We start from the raw sequence: 22,106 nt of genomic DNA on the forward strand, positions 1-22,106 counted from the left end.
TGGACACCATGCTGAACATGAGCCAGTGATGTGCCTCTGTGGCAAAGACCACCAGTCTTCTGGGCTACTTTACAAGTGCTGCCAGCAGGTCAGGGTAGGTGATCCTGGAGAGAATCCAGGGAAGGGTCACTAAGGTAAATAAGTGACTGAATTATATTTTGTGTAACAAGAGGCTATGAGAGCTGAGGCTGTTCAGCCCAAAGAAGGCTCAGGAGATCTCATAAATGTGCATGAATACCTGAAGGACATAAAGAACAGCAAGCCAGGCTCTTCTGGATGGTTCCCAGTGGCAGCCCATGGGCACACTCTGAAATACATGAGGTTGCCTCTCAACATCAGGAAGCACTTTATTCCTGGAAGGGTGACCACACACTGGCATGGGTTGCCTGAAGTGGTTGTGGAGTCTCCATCTCAGAGGTATTTGGACATGGTCCTGAGAAACTCACTTTGGGTGGCCCTGCTTGAGCAGAGAGGTTGGGCTGTATGAGTGCCAGAGGTTCCATCCATCCTCAGCTGGTCTGCAATTCTGTGATAATTTGTCTTCAGGCTCCAATGCTATCAGCCAGAGCTTGGACTGTGTGCATTGCTATGCAGTTGCAGCACTGCTTGCAGGATGGTTGTGGTATGTAAGAGCCCATTCTTAGCTGTTGGTTTGTAGTTTTCATTTCTCATAACTCTTCTTGAGTCTGATCTAACACTGCCTCACTTGCATCCGTATGCCCGCCTTAAATATATAGCAGGGAGAAAAATAAAGGCTTATCCTTTTTCCTAATCAACATTGTAATCACTTCACTTACTTTATGTTAATGGAGTAATTGTTTTCCAAATTTTAATACCATCCATACCGAAATCTCCAATAGAAATTCAAACTGCAGAAAGACAGAATTCACAACACAAGGAGATTTAATATTCTGGAGAGTACCTCAGAATAACAAACAAACCAAGGGAAGGAGAAAGATGTGTTAGCGTAAAGCATTTTGCAGTAAACGCCATATACATTTAAGTTAATTTATGGCACCTAAAGAACCAAGCTTAAATTAAAATTTATGGCAAAAGAAAGTAAAACTTAACAGACAGACAATAAACAAATTTCACAAACAATTAGGAACACATCATTTACCATGTTCCAGATCTTGTTAAGAAAACTGTCCTTTATTGATTCTTCCTAACAGATGTATTTTGTTGTCTCACTGAATACATTTTAAAATCAAACTCCCAATAAAATCAGAAATTAAAGAGAAATGCTGAATTTGTTCTTATCAGTACACGATTAATTGGGATAACCAGGAAATATTGTGCCTTTTCACAAATAATAGGTTCAGAGTCAAAATTTTAAAGATAAAACAAATAATTATATTAAATTTATTATCTAATAATGACTCGAATTGAAGTTAAATAAAAATATTATTTCTTAAGACAAAATAGGATAAAGGAGGTGTGATTATACAGATGCATCTGAGTAACTCTTATTCCAACAGAGGTAACAATATGTGCAAGCTAGTCAGTACTTAGAGAAAAAAAAAACAAAAAGAACAAAAGAAAAACCCAAAAAAAAAAAAAAAAAAAAACAAACAAAAAAAAAGAAAAAGGTTTTAATTTTTTTTTAATTTTAGATTCAGAGGTTTTCTTGAGAATAGTCTGCAAAACCAGTCATTTTATGATAATGATATGCTAATTTTCCAAACCACTTTCTTGGCTATTGTCAGTGGCAAAGGGATTTCTGAATGAAGTTTCAGCATTTTTTTAAACAAAAATTTCAATCACAGTTTGAAAAAAACCCATAAAAATATAAACAGTAAAACAATATTTTTTGCAAGAATAATTAACACTTACAAATGCAGATAATTGTGTAATCTATGCCTAAGAAGAAAATGACACTAAATCAAAACAAAGAATACTACTAAATATTTTTTTTATTATAGTATTAATAATAATTATTGAATTAATTTCCAAAAGTTGAGTAATTCAAAGTTGAGTAATTCAAAACTATTCTTTCAGAGTTGTCATTTAAATATTTTTCTGTAAAAGTAAATTAATTAGTAGCATTATAAAAGCTTTTTAAAAAAAAATTAAATGCAGGTTTACATTAATCATAATACATAGAAAAATAAAATATCTGAATGCCATATGTCATATGCTAATAATAGAAGTAGATACTGTAGTCAACCCTCGTCATAATTATTAAACTTTCTAAAATCAGGGAGAGAAAGATCAAGTCTGATATGAATGAAAAGGACACAAGTAATAAATATTTAAACATCTTTTTCAAAGCCTGTTTCTACTTTTTTTTTACTCTCATAAAAGCTTGACCGAACAATTAAGTGTTGCAAAGTATCTTATGACCTCAAGAGGTGATTTTTTTCCTAAGAGAGTATTTCTACAATGAAAAAAAGAAAAAAAAGAGAATTTTTAGAAGCCTTTTTGCCATATCCAGACAGGAAAAAAAAATTGGCTTACCTGGACATGGCATAAAAGCAAGATTCATTCTTTTCATTTTGTTTTGCAAAGATTCATGTCGCTTAAAGAGTTTTATAAAAAAAAAAAACATGGTTCCAATTTCACCACTTCTATAGTATAAAATGTTCACAGTCATCAGGATAGCAAAAGCAAAGAAATGTTCTCAAAACACTTCCATGAAATATTTTTTAATTGCAATTATTTCCTATGGAAAGTTCAATGTAGAGAGAAGTTCCTTATGTTTCACTTCTACCTTTTAAATTATGTAATTATGAAATTAGATGTAGAAATATCAATAAAGCAGAAAATGGTCAAAATGGTTCTACAACTATTAAAGAGTCAGCAGATATTCAATGTTAATAAAAATTTTAATACATTTTAGTGAAGTGTGTGCAGTTTGGGAATACTCTGAGCCTTTTAGTTCTACTGAGTTTACTAATAGTAGGATTATTGATCCTGTCAAGGCAATAAACTCTGAAATAAAATCACTTCATCAACTGATGCACTGATGATTAGTGGATCTCAGAATCATTCAATAGAAAGCAGAAGATACTACTTCAGTAATTTTTAAAGTAGAGTTGCTTTTTCACTAAGTCCCAGCAGTATCTACTTCGTTCCATTAAAAGCTCATCAAAACAACAATCCTCATTTTCTAAAAAATAACCAACATTTTTTTACATTGCTAATACTGAAAAAGCAGGTAAGAGATTTTTAATCTCTTATTTTCAAGAATCGGGCAATCATATCCAGCTTTCAAATAGAACAGTTTAATATTTGTAGATGGTTTGGAAATATTTAGGTATTTAAGCAAAGCAGAAAGAACTGAAAATATAAATTCTTACTACCATCTTTTCTTGTGACAATATGATACACTAAAATCAAATATAGAATCCGAAAAGAAATTAGGAAATGTTGAATACAATACCACAGTACAACTGGATTAAGGAAATAAACAGTTCATATATTTATCCAAAGGTTCATCTATCACACTGAAATATACAACTATATTAATAACATTATTCAAGCTTTTATAGAATAAGGCTTAAAAAAAAAAAGGTTCTCTCAAAGAGGCTTTTTACTTTTCTTGCTGAAGATTTTTGTTCCTATTTATTTCGCTTTTGACCATGAGTTTAAATCAGCATGGCTTCTGGAAATTCAGTGCAATTGAATTCACTTTCTAACACCTTTCCATGGAGTTTCTTATTTTCTCTAGGACTTTATTTTTTTGCTTATCAATTTTGATTTGGATTCTCATTTTGTTATATTATTTTTCCTCTGGTTCTTTGATACTTAAGTTTCTACAATTCAGGTACATCTTGTACTCAAAATCATTACCTTTGCAGAGTTGTTCTTATATCCCTAATTTTATACTGCAAACAGATAAGAGCTGGGTAAAAGCAATCCTCCAAACCACCCCAAACCAGCTACAGAAAACTCTGAAAAGAAGAATGAGAAGAGCACTGAGATGTTTCTCAGATGGGCATCCTGAAGATTGGCATTTTTGCTAAAATTTTGTGTCATGAAAATAGATCCTGACTTAATTATGGTCATTCAAATTACTCCCAAGAAATTATCTTATCAGAGGGTTTTAATGACATTTACATGTCTGGGGAGCTTCTAATAGGTTTTAGAAACATACAGTATTGTTGTGGTGCAGAAAAGCAGTCAATTTGTTCTTAAAAAACAGGTGTCTTAGGTCCACATGAAGAAATGAAAATAGAATTCAATGTTGCCCATAATTAAGTAAATTCCATATTCTTGGCCAAATATATCTAAGAAAGGTACCTCAGTTTGGACTGTGGTTATACGAAAATGCTGAAATAGAAAAAAATGAGACATTCTAGAGTATGATTCACACTTTCTCAAGCCTAAAGTGCCTCTAGAGGTGTCTTTTTCCCTTTTCTGCAGAGAAAGCAATCCATTTAAAGTATTTAAGATTTAAATTACTCAGGATTTGAGCCCAGGATACAAATTTGCTTTCAATATCAAAGTAGTGATAGGTATTCATGTTACTCTGTATTTTTCAAAAACTACAAAAAATATCAATATACTATATTCCTATCCTGAAGGAACTTGCATATTTCACAGCCTGAATAATGAAATGGTCATATAACTTAAAAGCAATAAAGGCAAGACTCAAAAATTAACATTGTAGTGCTTGAAACTTATTATTATTTTAAATGTACTGGCAAACAAAAGGGAGAGAGAGTGAGAAGAAGGGGAAAAGAGAAAGAAGTTGAGCAGAATCAAAAATAAAATAATTTTATAAAACTAAGTCTTCATCTAAACCACCCATTCCTGTAAAATATAGAAGTACAAAGGAAAAGAACACAATCTCAGGGTGTACAGATTACATTCCTTTTTGATCTATAATACCAAAATGTCTAATGCAAAATTGCCTTGAAATAATCAAATGAGGGTATAGTTCTCCATATTATGCAATTTTTAAAAATTAAAAATCTTCAATTAAGTTTTTTAAAGCTGAATATGGAATCAAAAATCAGAATAATTTTGTAGGGGAATATTTTTAATATAAACTATTATACAATTATCAAACAAAAATAAAATATAATTTAAACATTCATAGCTGCTTATTTGTTCCTATATTTCAATTACTAATACTTTCTCTTATTTTTTTGTTTCTGTTAAATAATTTATTTCTAGGGGTTTTTCCTTCATGTTGAAAAACAGTTTTAGGAAAAATTAGAAATTCAATTGAATAGGAAACATAAGAATGAATGAAAAGTATATGATGTTTAAACAATTTTTTCAGTTAGAAGAACTGGTTTCATTTAAAACCAATAGTTTTTCTCTTTTAGAACTTCCAAATAATTCCTTTCTCACAATTCCCCCAAACTGTCTATTTTATTACTTGCTATGTTTTCATACACCATTATTTCTTGATAAAACTTCTGTCACACAGAAGTTTCTAACTGAAGAGATTTCGTCCTAGATAGGAAGATACACATCTTTTTACCGATGTGTATGAAAACAATTTTCTTAAAACTGATGTTTTATTATGTGACCTCTTCACATATAAGCCCCCAAGGTATATCAAGCTGAATATTTTAAGAGATTTCATTTTACTTACACGAAAAATACAAGTGTCTGTTTACAGCACCTGCAGACTTTAACTACAGTTATCCAGCAGAAAAATACACTTAAATCTGACCAATCCAGTGGTCTGGAATTACAAAAGGAGAAAAGTCTGTTCCTTGATTATTATGGTATATTCTAAAAAGTATCTAAATAGATATGCCCACACTTCACCAGCTAAATCCTAAATTTACACTCTGGTCTTAGCACGTTCGTCATACAAAACTTCCTTAAAAGGGCTGAAAGAAAATCAAACAAGTGGCTTTTTGAAGCATCTGCACAGAAAGCCAGTATAAGCAATAAAAGCAATAACAAAGGCACTCTTATTACATATAGTAACTAAATAAATCACAGTACCTTACCTGGCTATGGTGAGCCCTGTGAGTTGTGTAGATAAGATATGTAATAACTTTTGGATATGAAAAAATATTAAGGGTACATGTAGATCTATTAAAAAAAAATCAAAAAAAGCTCTGGAGACAACATTTAAGCTGCTGGGAGGAAAACTGAAGAGCAAGTCCTCCATAGTAGCATTTACTGACATACTTTGAGAATCCCACATGCCTCCAAAAACAGAAGTAGAGGAACAATATTAATCTAAAGTTGAAGAAAAAGTGCAAGAAAAAAAATCTGATTAATTAAGAACAGTAGACACTAGAAATTAATAGGACGAACTAATTGCAGCTGAACTGTAAAGGAACCAGATGGCTGGCACTTCAAACAAGGCTTCAAATAGGTTGTAAATAGTTCTTAAACAGAAGAATGGGGGGAAACTGACAGCTATGATACAATATGTACTAGGTATGCAACACTGAACTGTAGCGTGGAGGTACAGAGGTTTAGAGGAGGACTTCTAATGAATGAAACGATAGAGAAGAACAACAGTCAAACAGAAGGTGGAAAAAACAGATGAAATGGATTAAATTATTACAATAAATAAAAACACTTCCCAAAGTGCTTCCATGTAACTATAGAATAACATGCTCCATGATTAGGATGCTACCTGATTCTTCAAAATCTGTATGAGACTTACTTGGAAAGCAGATTGTTACATTCCTGTATATGACAAAGGTGTGAAATCAGGGGACAAAGAAATAAAGGAATTAATGATGGATAGTTTTATAAATGGTAGCCTTACTGTGATGCAGGTCTGGTAGAGACGTTTGCAGGCTTTTCACGAAAAATTAATGTGTTTATATTTATTGACACATTATACTGCAGTTTTTTGTTTGCCCAGATCTGTGTGCTTTGATAAATTCAGCAGATTTGAGTAAATAGTTCTGTTGCAAGGCAGAGTTAGGGCAAGGTAGCTGCATTAAGAAGAAAATTACAGTTCAAGGTAATAGAATTGGAATTTTGCAGGCTCTTTCAATCTTATCACTGTGTTTTTATCATAGTCATTAATTATTTGCACTTTAAAATGCCTCCCTATCTTTCATCACAATCAAGACAAAAGTTGTCACAGAGGCTATAATACACTTCTCTCCTTTCCTGCATGACTAGTTAGCAGCTAACAGTAAGACCTTAACTCAGATATTTAAACTAATATTTTCAGTTATAGTCCTGACTGAATGGGAAACAATTTTCTTGCTTTTGAGCTGGGTTGTCATTGCCCCAGACCTACATACCAACGGGAAACATAGAAGGTCAGATACCTGTTAAAAGAAATGTTGAATATGACAGGGAAGTGATGAAAGTCATGTGATTATTTGAAAGAGGAAGAGGAACTGGGGAGGGTCAGGAAGCAGAAATAAGAAACTGACAAGGGGAAACTGGACCTGGCAAAATAATACTTGAAGGATTACAGAAGGAGGATAGGACAGTTCTGTATTCAGTGTAAATATACATCCCATTAACAGGCAGAAAATAAAGGAAAACACTTTTATCCAAAATTAGCTTACAGTACTTCTATCAGCAAATGCCTTTAGTCCCCACAAAATTTCTTTTCATCATTTGCACAGCCTGTACTATGGGCCAGTATACCTATGAGGAGATTTATACAGTAATCACATGTCAAATAAACTAGATGAGGATAGTGATTACTTTTAATTATTTTGCTCAACTGAAGTGACAAGCAAGTTACAAGAGAATTTTCTAATCAAAACATTATCATACATGAAAAACTGGGCTCTGTATATTTTGTTTAGGAATTTACAGATACAGGATTGCTTTAGGGTTCCCTTTAGAGATCCAATTAATTGTTTATTGCTTGGAGGTTTTCTATCCTACAGTTGTTTATATCAGTGCAGTGAGGCAGTCCACAGATCAAGCTGAATGACCCACTAAGAGAAAAAAGAAAAGTGCATGGAAAAGAGGAAGCAGAGGTGTCCCACCAATATCCCACTGCCAGAACAGCACTTAGTACAATTATCACTGGTTCCAGAGTAGGAATGAGAAAGAGGTATCTCCATTTTATCTACAAAGTATGACCTAAAAGGATGGAGCTTCGCAAACAAGTTAGGGTGGGTATTTGGCAGCAGAATGTTTAGATCTTCTTCAAAGCTTTCTTTGGTCTGCTCTTAAGGATGAAGTTTATCAGACACAGACAAGTGTTAAAAAGGCCAAAACACAGCATTAAGGAACTGGTAAGTATGCTGGTTTTAAGCCAACAAGTAAGATAATATTACTTTTAAGATGCAAGTTTTTGAAAAGTCATTTAAAGAAATGAACACATTAAAGAATTCAAATTAGACTCCACAATCTGTTTAATAAAGTATATTAAGATTGGTTTGATTTTTTAAAGACTAAATTTGAAATTTTGAAATTTGAAAATTTTCTTTTTCAAAGTAATAGCTAACTGTTGCATCCTGGGGTTCGGGTTTAGATTAGGGTTTTTAATTTATGTTAGATAGGTCAAATTCTGTAATCCTGCGCACCCCCCGTGTTTCACCTCCCTGCGGTTGTTTGCTCCTAGCGGCGTGCTATTGGAGCATACCCCAATCACTCAGGCGGACACTCCCCATCCTTGCCAGAGAGATCCCTGCCAATCTCCCTGATGCCACATCCCCACTAGCCCTGGGACCCAGGAACCACCCCAGCGCTGTCTTGGTTGGTCGCTGTTGCTGGCGTCACTGCCACGGCAGCCGCCCCTATTGGACGGCAGGCCGTGGATCCTCTCGCCCCGCCCCTCCATAAAATCCTACCCCGCCGGTACCCAGGCGCCATTTTCTCCCATGTGCATGCCAGAGCAGTTGCATCTTTCCATCGAACAGCGCCACGTGACCAATAAACCGTTCCAGCCTTGCACGGAGTAAATGGACAATTCCTTACTTCTTTGCCGGATCCTTAGCGCACGGTAACAGAGGCTGGTCAGCCCACGTGCCCAAGACATGGAGCCGTGTCCGGGAACCCACAGCAGAAAACCCTGGCAGCACGTGGAAGCTACACCACAGCCGGGCTCCCAAGAGCTGCGTGCAGCCGGGGAGAACAAAAGTAAATGCCGCAGCTAACCTGTCTTGTAAAGAAATATGTAAATATCTATTCAATCATGTTACTATCAAAGTTATTATTTTTTTCTATCTTGACAAGTTTTCTTCTATGAATGTATTTTTTATTATATGCTTGTTTTAGAAGGAATTTAGAATCAGCATATTTATCAGGTTTCTTTTGGTGGTTTTTTTTTTAATGTATCAGTCAGTTAAATACAGAGCAGTGTCATATTTCTGTACTGGAGAGAAGCTAAGAAACCTACCCACAAACATAGCACATAACCATAGTCTGCCAGGATATTTTTGTATTTTTTCTGTATTCTCTCTTGAAACAAAAACCCCTCTAAAAATGCACAGCACAGCTTGTTTCTGACACTTCCTTTTACTTCATAGTCCTGAACAGCTTTGCTGAGACTTCATGCAAATTAAACAATTCACCTTTGGTACTGATTTTTCAACTGCTCACTGACTTACCCTCTCAAGACAAAACCAGGGTTGTGCTGAGCAAAATTTGTGACCTTAAACTATACGGTACAGTTTCAAATGCAGTTTGTGTTATCCACATGGATTTGAGACCCACAGAGTTCAAAAGCAGTTGAATATTCCATACTGTGCTGCTGCTTTCCACAATTCCAAAACTTCCAAAGAGCAGATGAGTTCTTTAGGCAACACACACAGCCCTCAGAGATAACATGAGAATTCTGTTTATAAGATTTCAGTGCAACAGATTGCTTTCCAGATGGATTTTTCTTGTGCCTACAGAACACATTGCTTATTTTACAAACTGGCAAGGAGAACAAATTATGATGATGCTTGCAGCAAATGACTTGCTCTGTATTGCTCTCCACAGGTCACTGCCTCCAAGGATTTCCCAGGACTGAGACCAAAAGGAAATAGCCTGTCTCAAATAGGAAACATTCAACATGCTCAAAAAGGATGCATTACTTTTCAGGCCAGAAAGTCTGTAACCAGCAACATTTTTCCCTTAACAGTTAACCACTGAAATGCTTCTGAAATGCATGGGGTTTTTTTTTAGGTGCTTTGTGTTGTTGTGGTACCTGTTTTATTTTAGATGTCACAATTAAGTATAATGACTGCTGCACATATTCTAAGAAATGGTCTTATGATCACTGATGATAAAGAATCCTGTTTCCTTTGTGCTGTTTTATAATTGTTGATGACATCCTTTTATGTCCATAGTATTTATGACAGCTCTTCTCATGTGTATTACCTGGTGTTAATAGCAGATGAGTTAACACAGTATAGTCATAGAGTCAATAGATTCATAGAATAGTCTGGTTTGAGAGGGACCTTTAAAGGTCTTCTAGTCCAATCCTCAACCCCCCAGTTGCATTCTCCTCAGCTGTGACACTTGGACTGACAAAAGGCAATGCATTCCCATCAATATTTTCAGAACTGCTGCTATATTTGAACACTCTCTGCTCCTGTATACAGTCCACAGCTGGCAAACCAAGGTGGGACACAGTGCTCAGCCAGCACCAATGCACAAATGGACACCCAGCACAGCCGTACTGCTTATGCCCTTGATATGTCAGCCTAGAGGAACGCCTCACACAGGAATTTCCATGGCACTGAGGAGACCACTGCAAGACCATGTAAATGGCACTTACACCTTAATGGTACCTACTGTCCCACTCCTGTTTTGCCTTTTTAATGTATTTGATTACATACAAAGTATTTTCTTAATGTTACTGAGATGTTGACAGATTACATCTGTCATTAATCAGTACTAACAGGAACAGTAAGTGGCTTCTTAAATTTTTGTTGATACTTTCCTTCCTGATGTGATATTATTCTATTATTCTTTAATAATATGCTCTTAAGCCTCTGCTCTTAAGAAGCTGTCAATTAAAGTAACTATGGGAAGGCTTTGTGATGCGTGTCAGTTTTCACACAGTTAGAGCCACTATTTTATTTCCACTTCTGACTAGAGAGTTGATATCCTGCTTAACTTTTAAAGTCCTATTTGAAAATATTTTTGAAAGTCCTATAAAAAAATCTTTTAAAGTCCTATTTAATACTGCTCTGCATTTCTCTTCCCTTTTTACCAAACATGTTGTTCCAAGCATGTCTGTTTGAGAATATTCCTCTATTTATTACTAATGAAATAATAATATTGATTTCAGAAGTACATATTATAACAGTGTACAAGTGTGGTTGTCTCTATGAGGAGCAGGTGAAGCTACGTCAGCCTCTTACAAAATCTCAAAACTCTCCTTCCCTCATCATTGTACTTGAAATTGAGAACATAGAACAATGGTCCTGTTTTGCTAAAAAAACCTAACACAAACAATTTTTACCAGCTATAACAGTGTCATGGTTTGATGTTGGCGCAATGCCAGCACCCCCCATGAAAATACACCTTCCCCAATAAGTGCTGTGAGTTGCAATCAGGAACAGAGCAGAGCAGGCCCAAGCTTAGAAATAAAGGGGAAAAAAAAAACTTTCTTAAGCTACTTCTACTATAAAAGACACACACACTAAATCCAGGATGAAGACCCTCCAAAACACTCCTCCTCCCCCCATCCAGTTTCCAACAAACCACAGTGAGACACCACGCAGGATTCCTGATCAAATTGCCACCCTTCAGATAATCAATACTCAGTCCATCAAGGGAAGAGAGGAGTCTCTCTTGCACCATAGACCCCCCCCAGGAAACACAATTGCAATCTCCTGGGTTTCCATGTCACACATGGCAACTGCCCAGAGAAAATCTGCCAGTGTGACACTCTCCTTTCCATGTCACAGTTCTCTCACCACCGTGCATGGACAGACTGCTCATAGGGCTCCTTTAAGGATGCTTTGCCAAGGACCAAAAGAAACAACAGTTCAGCTTCTCATTTTGGGACTACAGTCCCCCCTATTTTCTTCCTGGGGCCGAGGGTGTCAAGAACAGAGATCATCTTCTTCCTGAGGACAGAGGGCATCACCACACCCTCCTCAGCTTTTCTCTGTTCTCTCCATTCCTGTGCTGGTAGTCGCTGAAGCAGGTCTCTTGGCTCACCATTGCATCCCCTTAAAAATGCAGTCTCTGTTGCAGGAGGAATTGGTTCAGTCAATGACTAACAAGAAAAGTCCAGCCAAAAGCTACTTCATCATCTCCTCCCACCAAAAAAATTCCTTCTTCTAACATCTCAGGTCCAGACTGTCTCTCTTCTACTTCAAATTGAGGAGGAGTAATATTTTACAAAGCCTTCATTTCCCAGGGAAGGGTTAAAAGTCTCAGACTCCCCAGATGGCTGAAATCTCTGCCCAGAACTCCAACTCCCATGGCTGGGCATCTTCCCCCCATTTTTCCTTCTCCTCTGCTGGCAAATTCCAGGTGCTGTCAGGCTCTCTGTCTCTTTCCCTCTGAGGGTGGGGGGGAACAAAGGTATCTCCATTTCTCTCCACCCTTCCATCCACAGAGGGCCCCCTCGATTCCAGTCCTTCAGCCCCTGGCCTACCTCTACCAGGCCACATGGCTTTCCCTCCCCCACCCAACCTGTGGCTGGGCAGAGGAGAGTCTGCACTCTCCAACCACTGGAACCAAAGAGACAGTTCCCCTGGGAGTTCTTACTTTTAACCCCCTGTGTTCTCAGAGGTGTGTCCATGCCTTCAGTGGTCACTCCAGGTGCCAATATCCAAACCTGACCACTCATTGGTTTGACCCTAACTTTCTAAAAAAAATTCACTTCCGTGTCAAACCACGACAAACAGCAAACAATTTAGATGCAAAATAGACTTTTGTAGGTAGGATTTGCACCATAATGAATATGTCATGAGTATACTCATCTGAGTTGGCGTCACTATCCACCTAAGTAGCTAGAGAAGGCTGTTTTATCTTCTCAGCCACTGTTCTCTTCAAAAAAACTGATAAGAATTGACAGTATCTCCCTGCTGTATCAACAAATATGTTTTCTCACTGTGCACTGTGCAAGGCTTTATAAGAAAAATAAACATAATAAGAAAAATAACATAAAATCAAATGCTAAGGTTTTTTTTCTTTTTAAATTAGCCCATTATTAAAAGTTTTATACAAATTTGAACAACAAACAACTTCAGAAAGACCTGTGCAATGTATACTCTTTTCATTTCAGCATAAATCCTATTTAAAAAAGATACTTCACAGAAATAATCATTTGTTCTAAATGAACAGGACTTTGATTAGCCCTTAATAACTCTGGTAATCTAGTTAGTGAAAAACAGAGTACTCTAGGGAAACTACTACTAGTGTTTTAATTAAATTACTGATCAGAAAGACTATGTGGCTGGTGACTGTTTTTCTCAATTTATCTCCTAAGCATCCCAGCAGTGGGAGATGCATCAGCTAAACTGCACACCCTCCTAATCACCTTTTTTTCTGCCTTCTACCTGTAAACAATATGTAGGTTTGAGTTTACACATAATTTTCAAGACATCCAGTAATCTCAGAATGTTCATGTAACTTTTAGTGTTTGACTTACAAATACCACCTTTGTGAGCAACAAAAAGGGTTTATACCTTCACTATCATCACAGAACTGTGAAGAAAACCTTTTCATTCCCAAGAGATACAAAAGCATCAGCAATCCTAAACTCCTTTGTGTACTTTTGAGGCTGGAAGTTGACATACATTTTAAAGGGAGGAGTATGAATCTCAGAAAATAATTTCCCACCTAATTTCTAACTGCTTAATGTTTTTACAGGAATTCTGCCAGTATTTTGCATGCAGTGGTAATAATCAAGCACTTAACATATTGTTGGCACCAGCCAGCAGTCAGAGGCAGCTCTCCATAGTGGGGATAAAAGACTGGAACAGCTCACACAACAAATATGAAATAGACTTCTCTGTCAAATAGGAATTTCCCGATATCCCTACATCACTAGTACTCTACTATCATGCCTTGCCAAAACAAGAATTTGTTCAAGAGTTTGCTTTCAAAAAGACAGTAGCATTGTATTACTTCCAGAAATAAATAATAATAAAAAAAAGAAGCAGTGCCAACAAATCCCTGGGGAAAAAAGTTAACACAATCAACAAACATACTGAGCTATTCTTTACCTACAGATTTGTTCTGACTGTGGATGAAACCAAAAAGCGTAAAAAAAAAAAAAAACAAACAGTAAAAACAGAATCTAAAGCAAAAATAAATAGGCAGTTTAGGAACAAACACAGCTGAAAGCAATTCTAAAACCAGTGAATGTTGAATGGCTGCTGCATAAAGTGCACTGAAATTTTGCTTCTCACTTACCTGTTATTGAAAGGTACAAAATGCAGCTTACACTATATCAACAGAAAGCATTTAAGAAGAGAAAGGGAAAGAAAAGTTTAGAAAGTGAGTCTCCAAGAGCATGTTACCAAAGAGTATGTCAAACTACGTATCTGTCTAACGCTGTACTTCCCTCATTCCATGAGAAAGAATTGCATTTCAGTCACTAAAAAAGTAATCAAAATGTCTAATTTGTGACATATATACAGCTGTTGCTGTACACACAACTGCAAGTGCCACACCTTGTGTATGAATAATTTCAAAACATGGTTCTTTGTATGAGCAGGTGAGGATTCAGATAATATATTACATCACAATTTCCAATCCATACTTGAACAGCTCTTACAAAAACACATATTAACTTGACTGTGCTGTGGTACATTGATAAAAGCTTTAAAAAATGCAGATGAAAAATTTAGTTGTTAGCATGCCAAATCAGTGTCAAAACAAAGTCTCATCTCACTATTTTTGCAGCCTTTTTGAGACAGGTAAATGGGCAAATGGTAGCATGGTGAAACTGAGCACTAGCTATGCAATAATGACAAGTAGTAAAGGAAAAATTAGACTGTCACCAGGATTTAATGTCATATGAAGTAATGGCATTTACTCCTTTAAGGAATGTAAGCATCAATTCCATTAGGGACAGTTTGCAGCCCTTTGTGGTAAATATTATTTTATGCATATCAGCTAACACTCTAGTGGTATAGCAGTGCAAGATGGGATCTTCTCCAAATAAGTTCAGACATGCCTTTTACTGCACCTAGAAATTGGAAATAATTTATTCTGAGAGAAGCATTTAAATTTCCAGTATGGTCACTAATGGTAGGTACCTCTGCAGATCTCCAGAGGGAGATTTCGTCTTCCTAATTTTGACAGGCAGACATAGGAGTATCTTCTACTATGGCAAGGTTTCCTAAAATGGGGAAGACTTTATTTAACCTGTAAATACAAGCTCCAAGTAATGTCTATTACTTTTAAAAGCAGTATCTTTTTGAGATTGAGATTGTCTTCTGAAAGAAGAAACACACTAAAAAGTCCGAGGTCCAATTGCCTGTAATCACAGCTCCAAAATATCATACTTACTTCATAACCTTAGTATTTGTACTTGCAGGAATGATTAATTAATCATGGTTTTAAATTATTGAGGAAGAAAGGAAAATAATTCCCCTTAATATTTACGCCATATGAAACTAACTTTTCTTGTCTTGATTACCTATTAGAGTGATAGTTGCAGACTGCAGTACATAAAATGATATGCACTGAACCCATAATTTGCCAGCCATGAAGATAAATTAATGAAGAGTCCATAATTTAAAACTCTGGAAAGTACCAGCTGTACAAGTAAGGAGTTCTACAGAAGGTGACTTTTTCAAGCCATATTCAGCACTGACTGGTTCATATCTGTTCCCCTAATTGCACTTTGTTGCTGTGAATATGAACCTGTGGAGTCCAGGGCACAGATTACAGGTGTTGAGGTCCAACAGAATCAAAAACTCCTATTGATTTTTTGGTACATCCACTATTTACAGGAAAAGGAGGATTACTGTGAGCCTCTCACAAAGAAGAACTGCCCAGAAACCACAGCCTGCTGAAAAGAGATATTGTCACTCATGCAACCAGGGGTTGATTTCAGGGGTTTAAAGTTTTTAACAGGAGACAACCTGGAAAATACAGTTTAAACACTGGGTATTTACATATTTTAAAGATAATTCTTTGCTTGGGATTTTTATGCCTTTGTATAACCAACAGGAAAAAATGGAGGAGATGCTAAGAAATCTGTCTGTTTCTGTATGCAGGGCAGAATGGTCTTGATCTGTTTTCTGAAGTTAATATTAAATGTGAGCAGAAAAGGATCTCAAAAATATCTGCCCTTTTGCTATTTTCACCCTAAGGAGGAATTAAAGTATATCGTTTTTAAATTTCAGAAATGATTAGTTTTGAAAAACTTCACCAATATGTTTTACTTCTACTGAATTAGCTATTTAAAATTTTGAAGTTCGGTAATACAGCTTGGATAGTATGTTAGGTTTAAGTATGACTCTGTCTCTGAGGCATCACCACAATCCATTAAGCTCCCCTTATTTTCTGCCCATTGTAAGCTTAATCTGTGATTCATCTTTTTTCCTATCACACAAGACAAAAAGGCAATCTTTTGTGTTTGAATCTCTAATTTACATTCCTCATCTTCTTTTCCCAAACAGTAAATGGTGAAGAAGAAAGCTTTTTTAGCAGCTTCTTCAGCTGGGGAAAAGCAGTTATATGTCAGGTCTCTTAAGGATTTTGATGCTCTCTTTATCCCTTGACCCTATTTTCATACTCAGAGCTACAAGGAAAGAAACTATCCTACAGAAAGAAAATATACTTGGAGGTTGGTAAGCACTTTAGTATGTAAATTGTACGTTCTTTTCCCCTAGATCCACTCAAGTCTTTAGGGACAAGGGCAAGTAAGCTCTCAAAATGAAGTACTCTATAATGGAAACATTCTATTCCAGTCTTTTAGGTACTCACTCAAGGAGAAAACAACACAACTTCAAGTCTCTAGAGGAAACCAACACAAACTATAAAGAGCAGTTTTAATATAAAAGGAAGAAAGCATTCCTGATAGATGGAACTTATCAAGTAATATTTACAAAGTTTATCTTTGTATATTATTTTGTAGTTATTAATTAAATCATGGCATCTCTTTTAGGGAAAATTGCATTGATTTTTACCAGCATTGTAGATGGCATTTTAATAAAGAAGAGAGACAAAAGCATGATGCTGAAGCTGCAGGGATAAAAAAGATATTTCTTTTATGAAGGAAAGAATAATGATTTCCTTTGAACTTCAGATCTAATGCCACTTCTCCCAGGAAACAACACTACCGATGGAAAAGAAATTTTTCTGTTTTTTTCTTTTTTTATTTCAGCACTCTTTGTTTTGTTGTCAGAGGAGAGTTATTGTTCACAATTAGAGATATAAGAACCAAGGGGCTTTACCGTGAAGCTATCAGTAATATTTCAACTCCACAAACCATGTGGGAAACTGCACTTAAAAGCTGTCAAGAAGATGTAAAAACAAAATTAAAGCAAGTCCTTAGATGGATTTAAATGCACTAGGCAAGAAGAAGACATTTAATATCTCTAATTCTCTTGTTTTGGGAATGGGGTAGAGAAGGGAAGTGGAGACAATAACAGTGAGAAGCTTCATGGCCTCCCTAAGTAGCCTCTCCTTTTACCTTTTAGTGCAGAGGAGAGGATACTGGGTTAAATGGGTCACTGACAAAAAATGCCTGTAGAACTTTTCTGGTCACTGAGCCTTCAGATCAGAGTGAAAACTTATATTTTTAAACTGAAATACAGAGCTGTCAGCAAAATAACTGTTGCCTTCAACAGAATTATGTTTTTGTCCTTTAGTTCTGGCTATCTGTGCATATAAATATGGCATGTAACCAGAGATACCTACAATCCTGTAAACTTATTACAATTTGATTTTACAGAACCATATTGGAATTTACTTGCTTGTAAGCCTTAAATTTAGTAAGTCACAAGTATGCACATCAGGTAATGAACACCAACTAATTTAGCAGGCATGTAATTTTCATTCAAACTTCCAAGTTTTTCTATCTGCCATCTAAACAAAAAACCTTGCAGCAGTACACGTTAAGAAAGAGCCTAGATTTAGTAAAGAGGGAAGAGGGAAATTATGTCTTATTGTTATGTAAACATATGCACCCACTGAATATCCCTAAATCATCCTGTTGGTGCTTCTGTACACTCACTGCAATGCTGAGCTGTGGTACTCGCAGGTACAGATGGCCCAGCTACCAGAGCCTCACTTCCCACACTTATCTGCCATATGCAAAACCTTTTAACTAAATCATTTTTAATAAATGAAGTGAGACAGAGAGCAAGTAGTGTTTTGATGTAGATGTGCACTCAGCAGAAACTTGAATTAACCTTTATGGTGCACTAAATTAATACTTTCATTACTAGAGTGGTAGTTAGAACTATACTGTATCCATAGGAAAAAGCACCTTACCTGAATAACATGCTTCAGCTTGTCAATCATTTGACTTATTACAGGATCTGTTCCCTTCACTTTTACTTCTGGATTTGCAGATTGAGCTTTGATTCCACTGCCAACCACACGGTGCGTATAGCTAGTTTAATACAGAAACACACATAAAAATGGTTTAGTAACTTCCTCTACTCTCAGAGGGTCGTCTTCTAGTTTGTATTATCTCTCATGGCACCAGCATACCTCTTTAATGAGATGCAATAATTTTGTGCACATATTTTTCACAAAAAAGAAATACAACAAAATATAATTACTACATTCCACAAAGTTCTGTTATTTTATTTATAAGCACTTTAAGTTTACTGCAAACTTTAATAAAGAAAATTATCTACATTTTGTAGCATGAAACATTCAGCCCTGTGCATGTCTTTTTGTGTGTGTGCAAAAAGACTGTGCTCCATTTTGATTTTGCTAAATACAACAACATAATGATTACCTTAATGTGTGACATTTCAGGTTTTTAAAACAAACTCCAGATTACATACACACTGTATGTTCAGAAATAAACATGAAGTTTTTTAGTATTTTTGTGAGTGCATGCACAGACAGAATATTTATTGTAAGATAACAGCCACATTGTGCATTAATTATTTAGCATTACATAAATTATATAAGAGTAGGCTAAAATGTACTTGATATATAGATATATAAAAAGAAGCTAAAAACCAGATATAAGCTGATTCAAAAAAAAATTGCTTGAGTAAGTAGAACATTGTTTATAATATATCGAAATTCAAAATACAGTAAATAACTAACTACCAAACAGGATCCTGTAGCTTATTAAGAAGCAATTCTTCATTCAACTTACCATATTATATATAAGACTCAAGTTTATGCAAGAAAAGCTGAATATCTACCTTCTCATCACAGATACTGTACATTATGCAAATACTCTCCATATGCTATATTTTTTCAGTGTACTCTATGAGAGGACAGCTCTATATCTCTCTGCCTCCAAAGTATTTTGCCAGCTGTTATGCCATAAGGAAAAGAAAGAAATAACCTTATCAGATTAAAGAAACATCTAATTCCTGCCTGTTATATACACATATAAGCACAGAAAAGACAGCACATTCAAATTTTGCAGAATTTCTTTTATGAAAAACATTACAGGTCCTCTTAACTCTGTAGAAAAGCTTGCACATATGCTCAACAACAAATGCTGTGCAGTAAAATAAGGTTACTACATAACAATATTTTGTCCTTGATCTTTACTTAAATATCACTCTAAATGAGATTTAGGATATTCCTGAGGAAGTATACACACTGAATAAATTAATGGCTCATATTCTTGAAAAGGTGTTACTTTGATTTACAGAAGACAGCTTTTTTTGCTACCTTGTAGCAATGGAGCCATTTGCCTGCTTGAAGTGATGAGGAAAAGCTTTGTATATAGGGGTGTGCACAAAGTCCACAGTCTGCCTGCTAGTCTTGGGCCATTGTTTAATGCAGCAATTTGGGATGGGTCAATAAACCTTCTGGTAATTCTAAATGTGAAAAAATTAAAGTCAAACATAAAAACCTTAAAAAAATTTCTTTGGCAGTAATTTGTGTAAAACAAAATATATAAATAAATAAGGAATTAATTCCAGCTGAACAATGCTGCAGTGACCAGAAAAAACAAATGGTTTAGCTCAACACACTAGTTTAATGCAACAGCAAAATTTCTCTTCACACCATAACACTATAAAAAATCTTGAAGGTTATGTCTATTCTTTTAATCCAGTGGTCTTGTTCTGTTTCACAGCATGAAAAATCTGTGTTCTCACTTTCTGTCACTCAGAATTCTTCAATTAACACCTTTTTTTCAAATGCTGCAAACCCAACTATTGCACATTTGTCTGTGAACTGCATAACTGTGAAAAAGCTTCTCTTTTTTTAATTCAGTGATACTCATTTCTCTAACCATGCAAGAAGAAATAAATCATGCAGAAGCTGAAAGTTCCCTAGACTACAATTTTATTAGTTTCACTCACCTGAGAATTATTTGGCAATGACTCATTCAAGACTGACTATCATTTCTTTTTCAGCTATTTCTACAATGAAATCAGAAGTCTTGCACAGCTGGTTTTTGCTGTAGGACTGACTCCCTTCTTTCACATGAGAGAATGTAGCTGAGAAAGTAATGCTGTCTTGAGAGTGGACCTGGTATTAGGAGTTTCAATCACGTTCTCCAGCCTCTTCAGAGTTAACATTCTTTAAATTCCTCTTCACCTTTTTTCAGCTCAGAGTGGGGAAGGGTAAGAAGCTGAAGCAGAGGTGACATGCATTGAAACAGTGACAAGTAGCACACCACATCTTTAAGTCCATTTGCATTGAACAAATATTTGGATCAAAAGGTACTGGTAGTAACAACCTTGGTATTACTTTTCTTATTTCCTCTGAGCTGTTTAGCACCTTTCCACCATTCTTTCTCATTACTGACTTTTCCCTCATCAACACCTCACATGATCCTTTTCAGTGCTTACAGAATGAATTTGTTGTTTTCCCTGCTTTCTGCTGCCTGCAGGCTTCCTTATCCTCCACAACATTTCCAAACAGAACAGTACACCCTTCCACCTAGAACCTTCACAAATACACTGACTGCCCCCAAACTCTTCAAACCCTTGTTTGTGAAAATGACACATTTTCATGTGAATGTGAAAACTGACACATTTCATCCCTTCTCCTGACGTTTTTGTCTGTTACAGGGGCTCCAGAAGATTCCAATTAACATACAAGTTTATGTCAATAGAGAACATACCAATCCTTATATACCAACTCTTTGGACCCAGTACTGGTATAATCACTACACATTCTAAAGTTTTCAGGTTCATCAAATTTACCAGATATTTACCATATTCCACCCTTGACTCTTAAAGGAGTTGATATTTCTCTCCTTTAAAAAATCTTTATACTTTTGAAGTGTTATGTTGTTATTCAAGCTTTGAAAAGATTTTACTCCTTTGAGAGTTTTAAATTTTGTATTCCAAGACTTCAGTCTTGAAATTGATCCTCCAGGTTCTGGATGTGAGTTCTCCTCCAGGAACATAATGGGAGTAACCATCACATATGGAAAATTAAGAGCTGGATTGCAAAAATGAAGATTAATTTAAATGGAATTCAATTTGGAAGAATATTTTGCCCAAAATATATTTGGTTTGCTTGGCAAACCAAAAGTAAAGCCCAGGGATGGCTGCAGGAGTGGCTTCTGGGACAGGGTGCCAGAAGCTTTCCCCAGAGCAGAGCCAGTGCCAGCCAGCTTCAAGAGCGACCCACTGTTGGCCAAGCCCAAGCACGTCAGTGATGGTGGTAGTACTCCTGTGACAACATATTTAAAATGGAGATAAAACTGCTGAGCAAGAGGAAGTGGATGAGATGGATTGAGAACATGAGAGGAACAGCCCTGTAGACCCACAGAGAGAGGAATCTACGCTGGAGCAGGTTTGCTGGGAGGTGACCCTTGGAAGGGCCCACACTGGAGCAGCCTGTTCTTGATGTACTCCACCTTGTGGAAAAGACCCAGGCTGGAGCAGTTTGTGAAGAACTGCAGCCTATAAGAAGGACCCAAGTTAGACAATTTTATGGACAGGTGACTCCCATGGGGTAGACTCTGGGCTGGAGCAGGGGAAGAGTGTAACGAGGAAGGAGTGGTAGAGACAGTGTGCAATGAATGCCCACATGTGAGTACCCTCAATATACTGAAGTAAATTAATATATATGTTTGCATTTTTCCTCCTAACCCATATTAAATTTGCTTTCACTGCAAGGTGATCCAGCTTTGACCAATTGACATTAAAAACTCTCATTTAACTTTGAGTTTGTTGTAATTATAT

The 22,106-nt window shown here is 36.1% G+C and overlaps 1 protein-coding gene across 6 annotated transcripts in view; it reads right to left on the bottom strand.

Annotated features, from left to right (window-relative positions):
- GPC5 (glypican 5) overlaps nucleotides 1-22,106 on the bottom strand; it is a 232,117-nt gene that overhangs the window by 21,758 nt on the left and 188,253 nt on the right. For all 6 annotated transcript variants that reach the window (XM_053934470.1, XM_053934475.1, XM_053934474.1 and 3 more), the window contains one exon: nucleotides 18,253-18,373. In XM_053934470.1, the coding sequence (XP_053790445.1) occupies nucleotides 18,253-18,373 (121 nt within the window). The remainder of the gene's footprint in view (nucleotides 1-18,252; nucleotides 18,374-22,106) is intronic.

Source organism: Vidua chalybeata, chromosome 2, assembly GCF_026979565.1.
Source record: "Vidua chalybeata isolate OUT-0048 chromosome 2, bVidCha1 merged haplotype, whole genome shotgun sequence".
NCBI classification, from domain to species: Eukaryota; Metazoa; Chordata; class Aves; order Passeriformes; family Viduidae; genus Vidua; species Vidua chalybeata.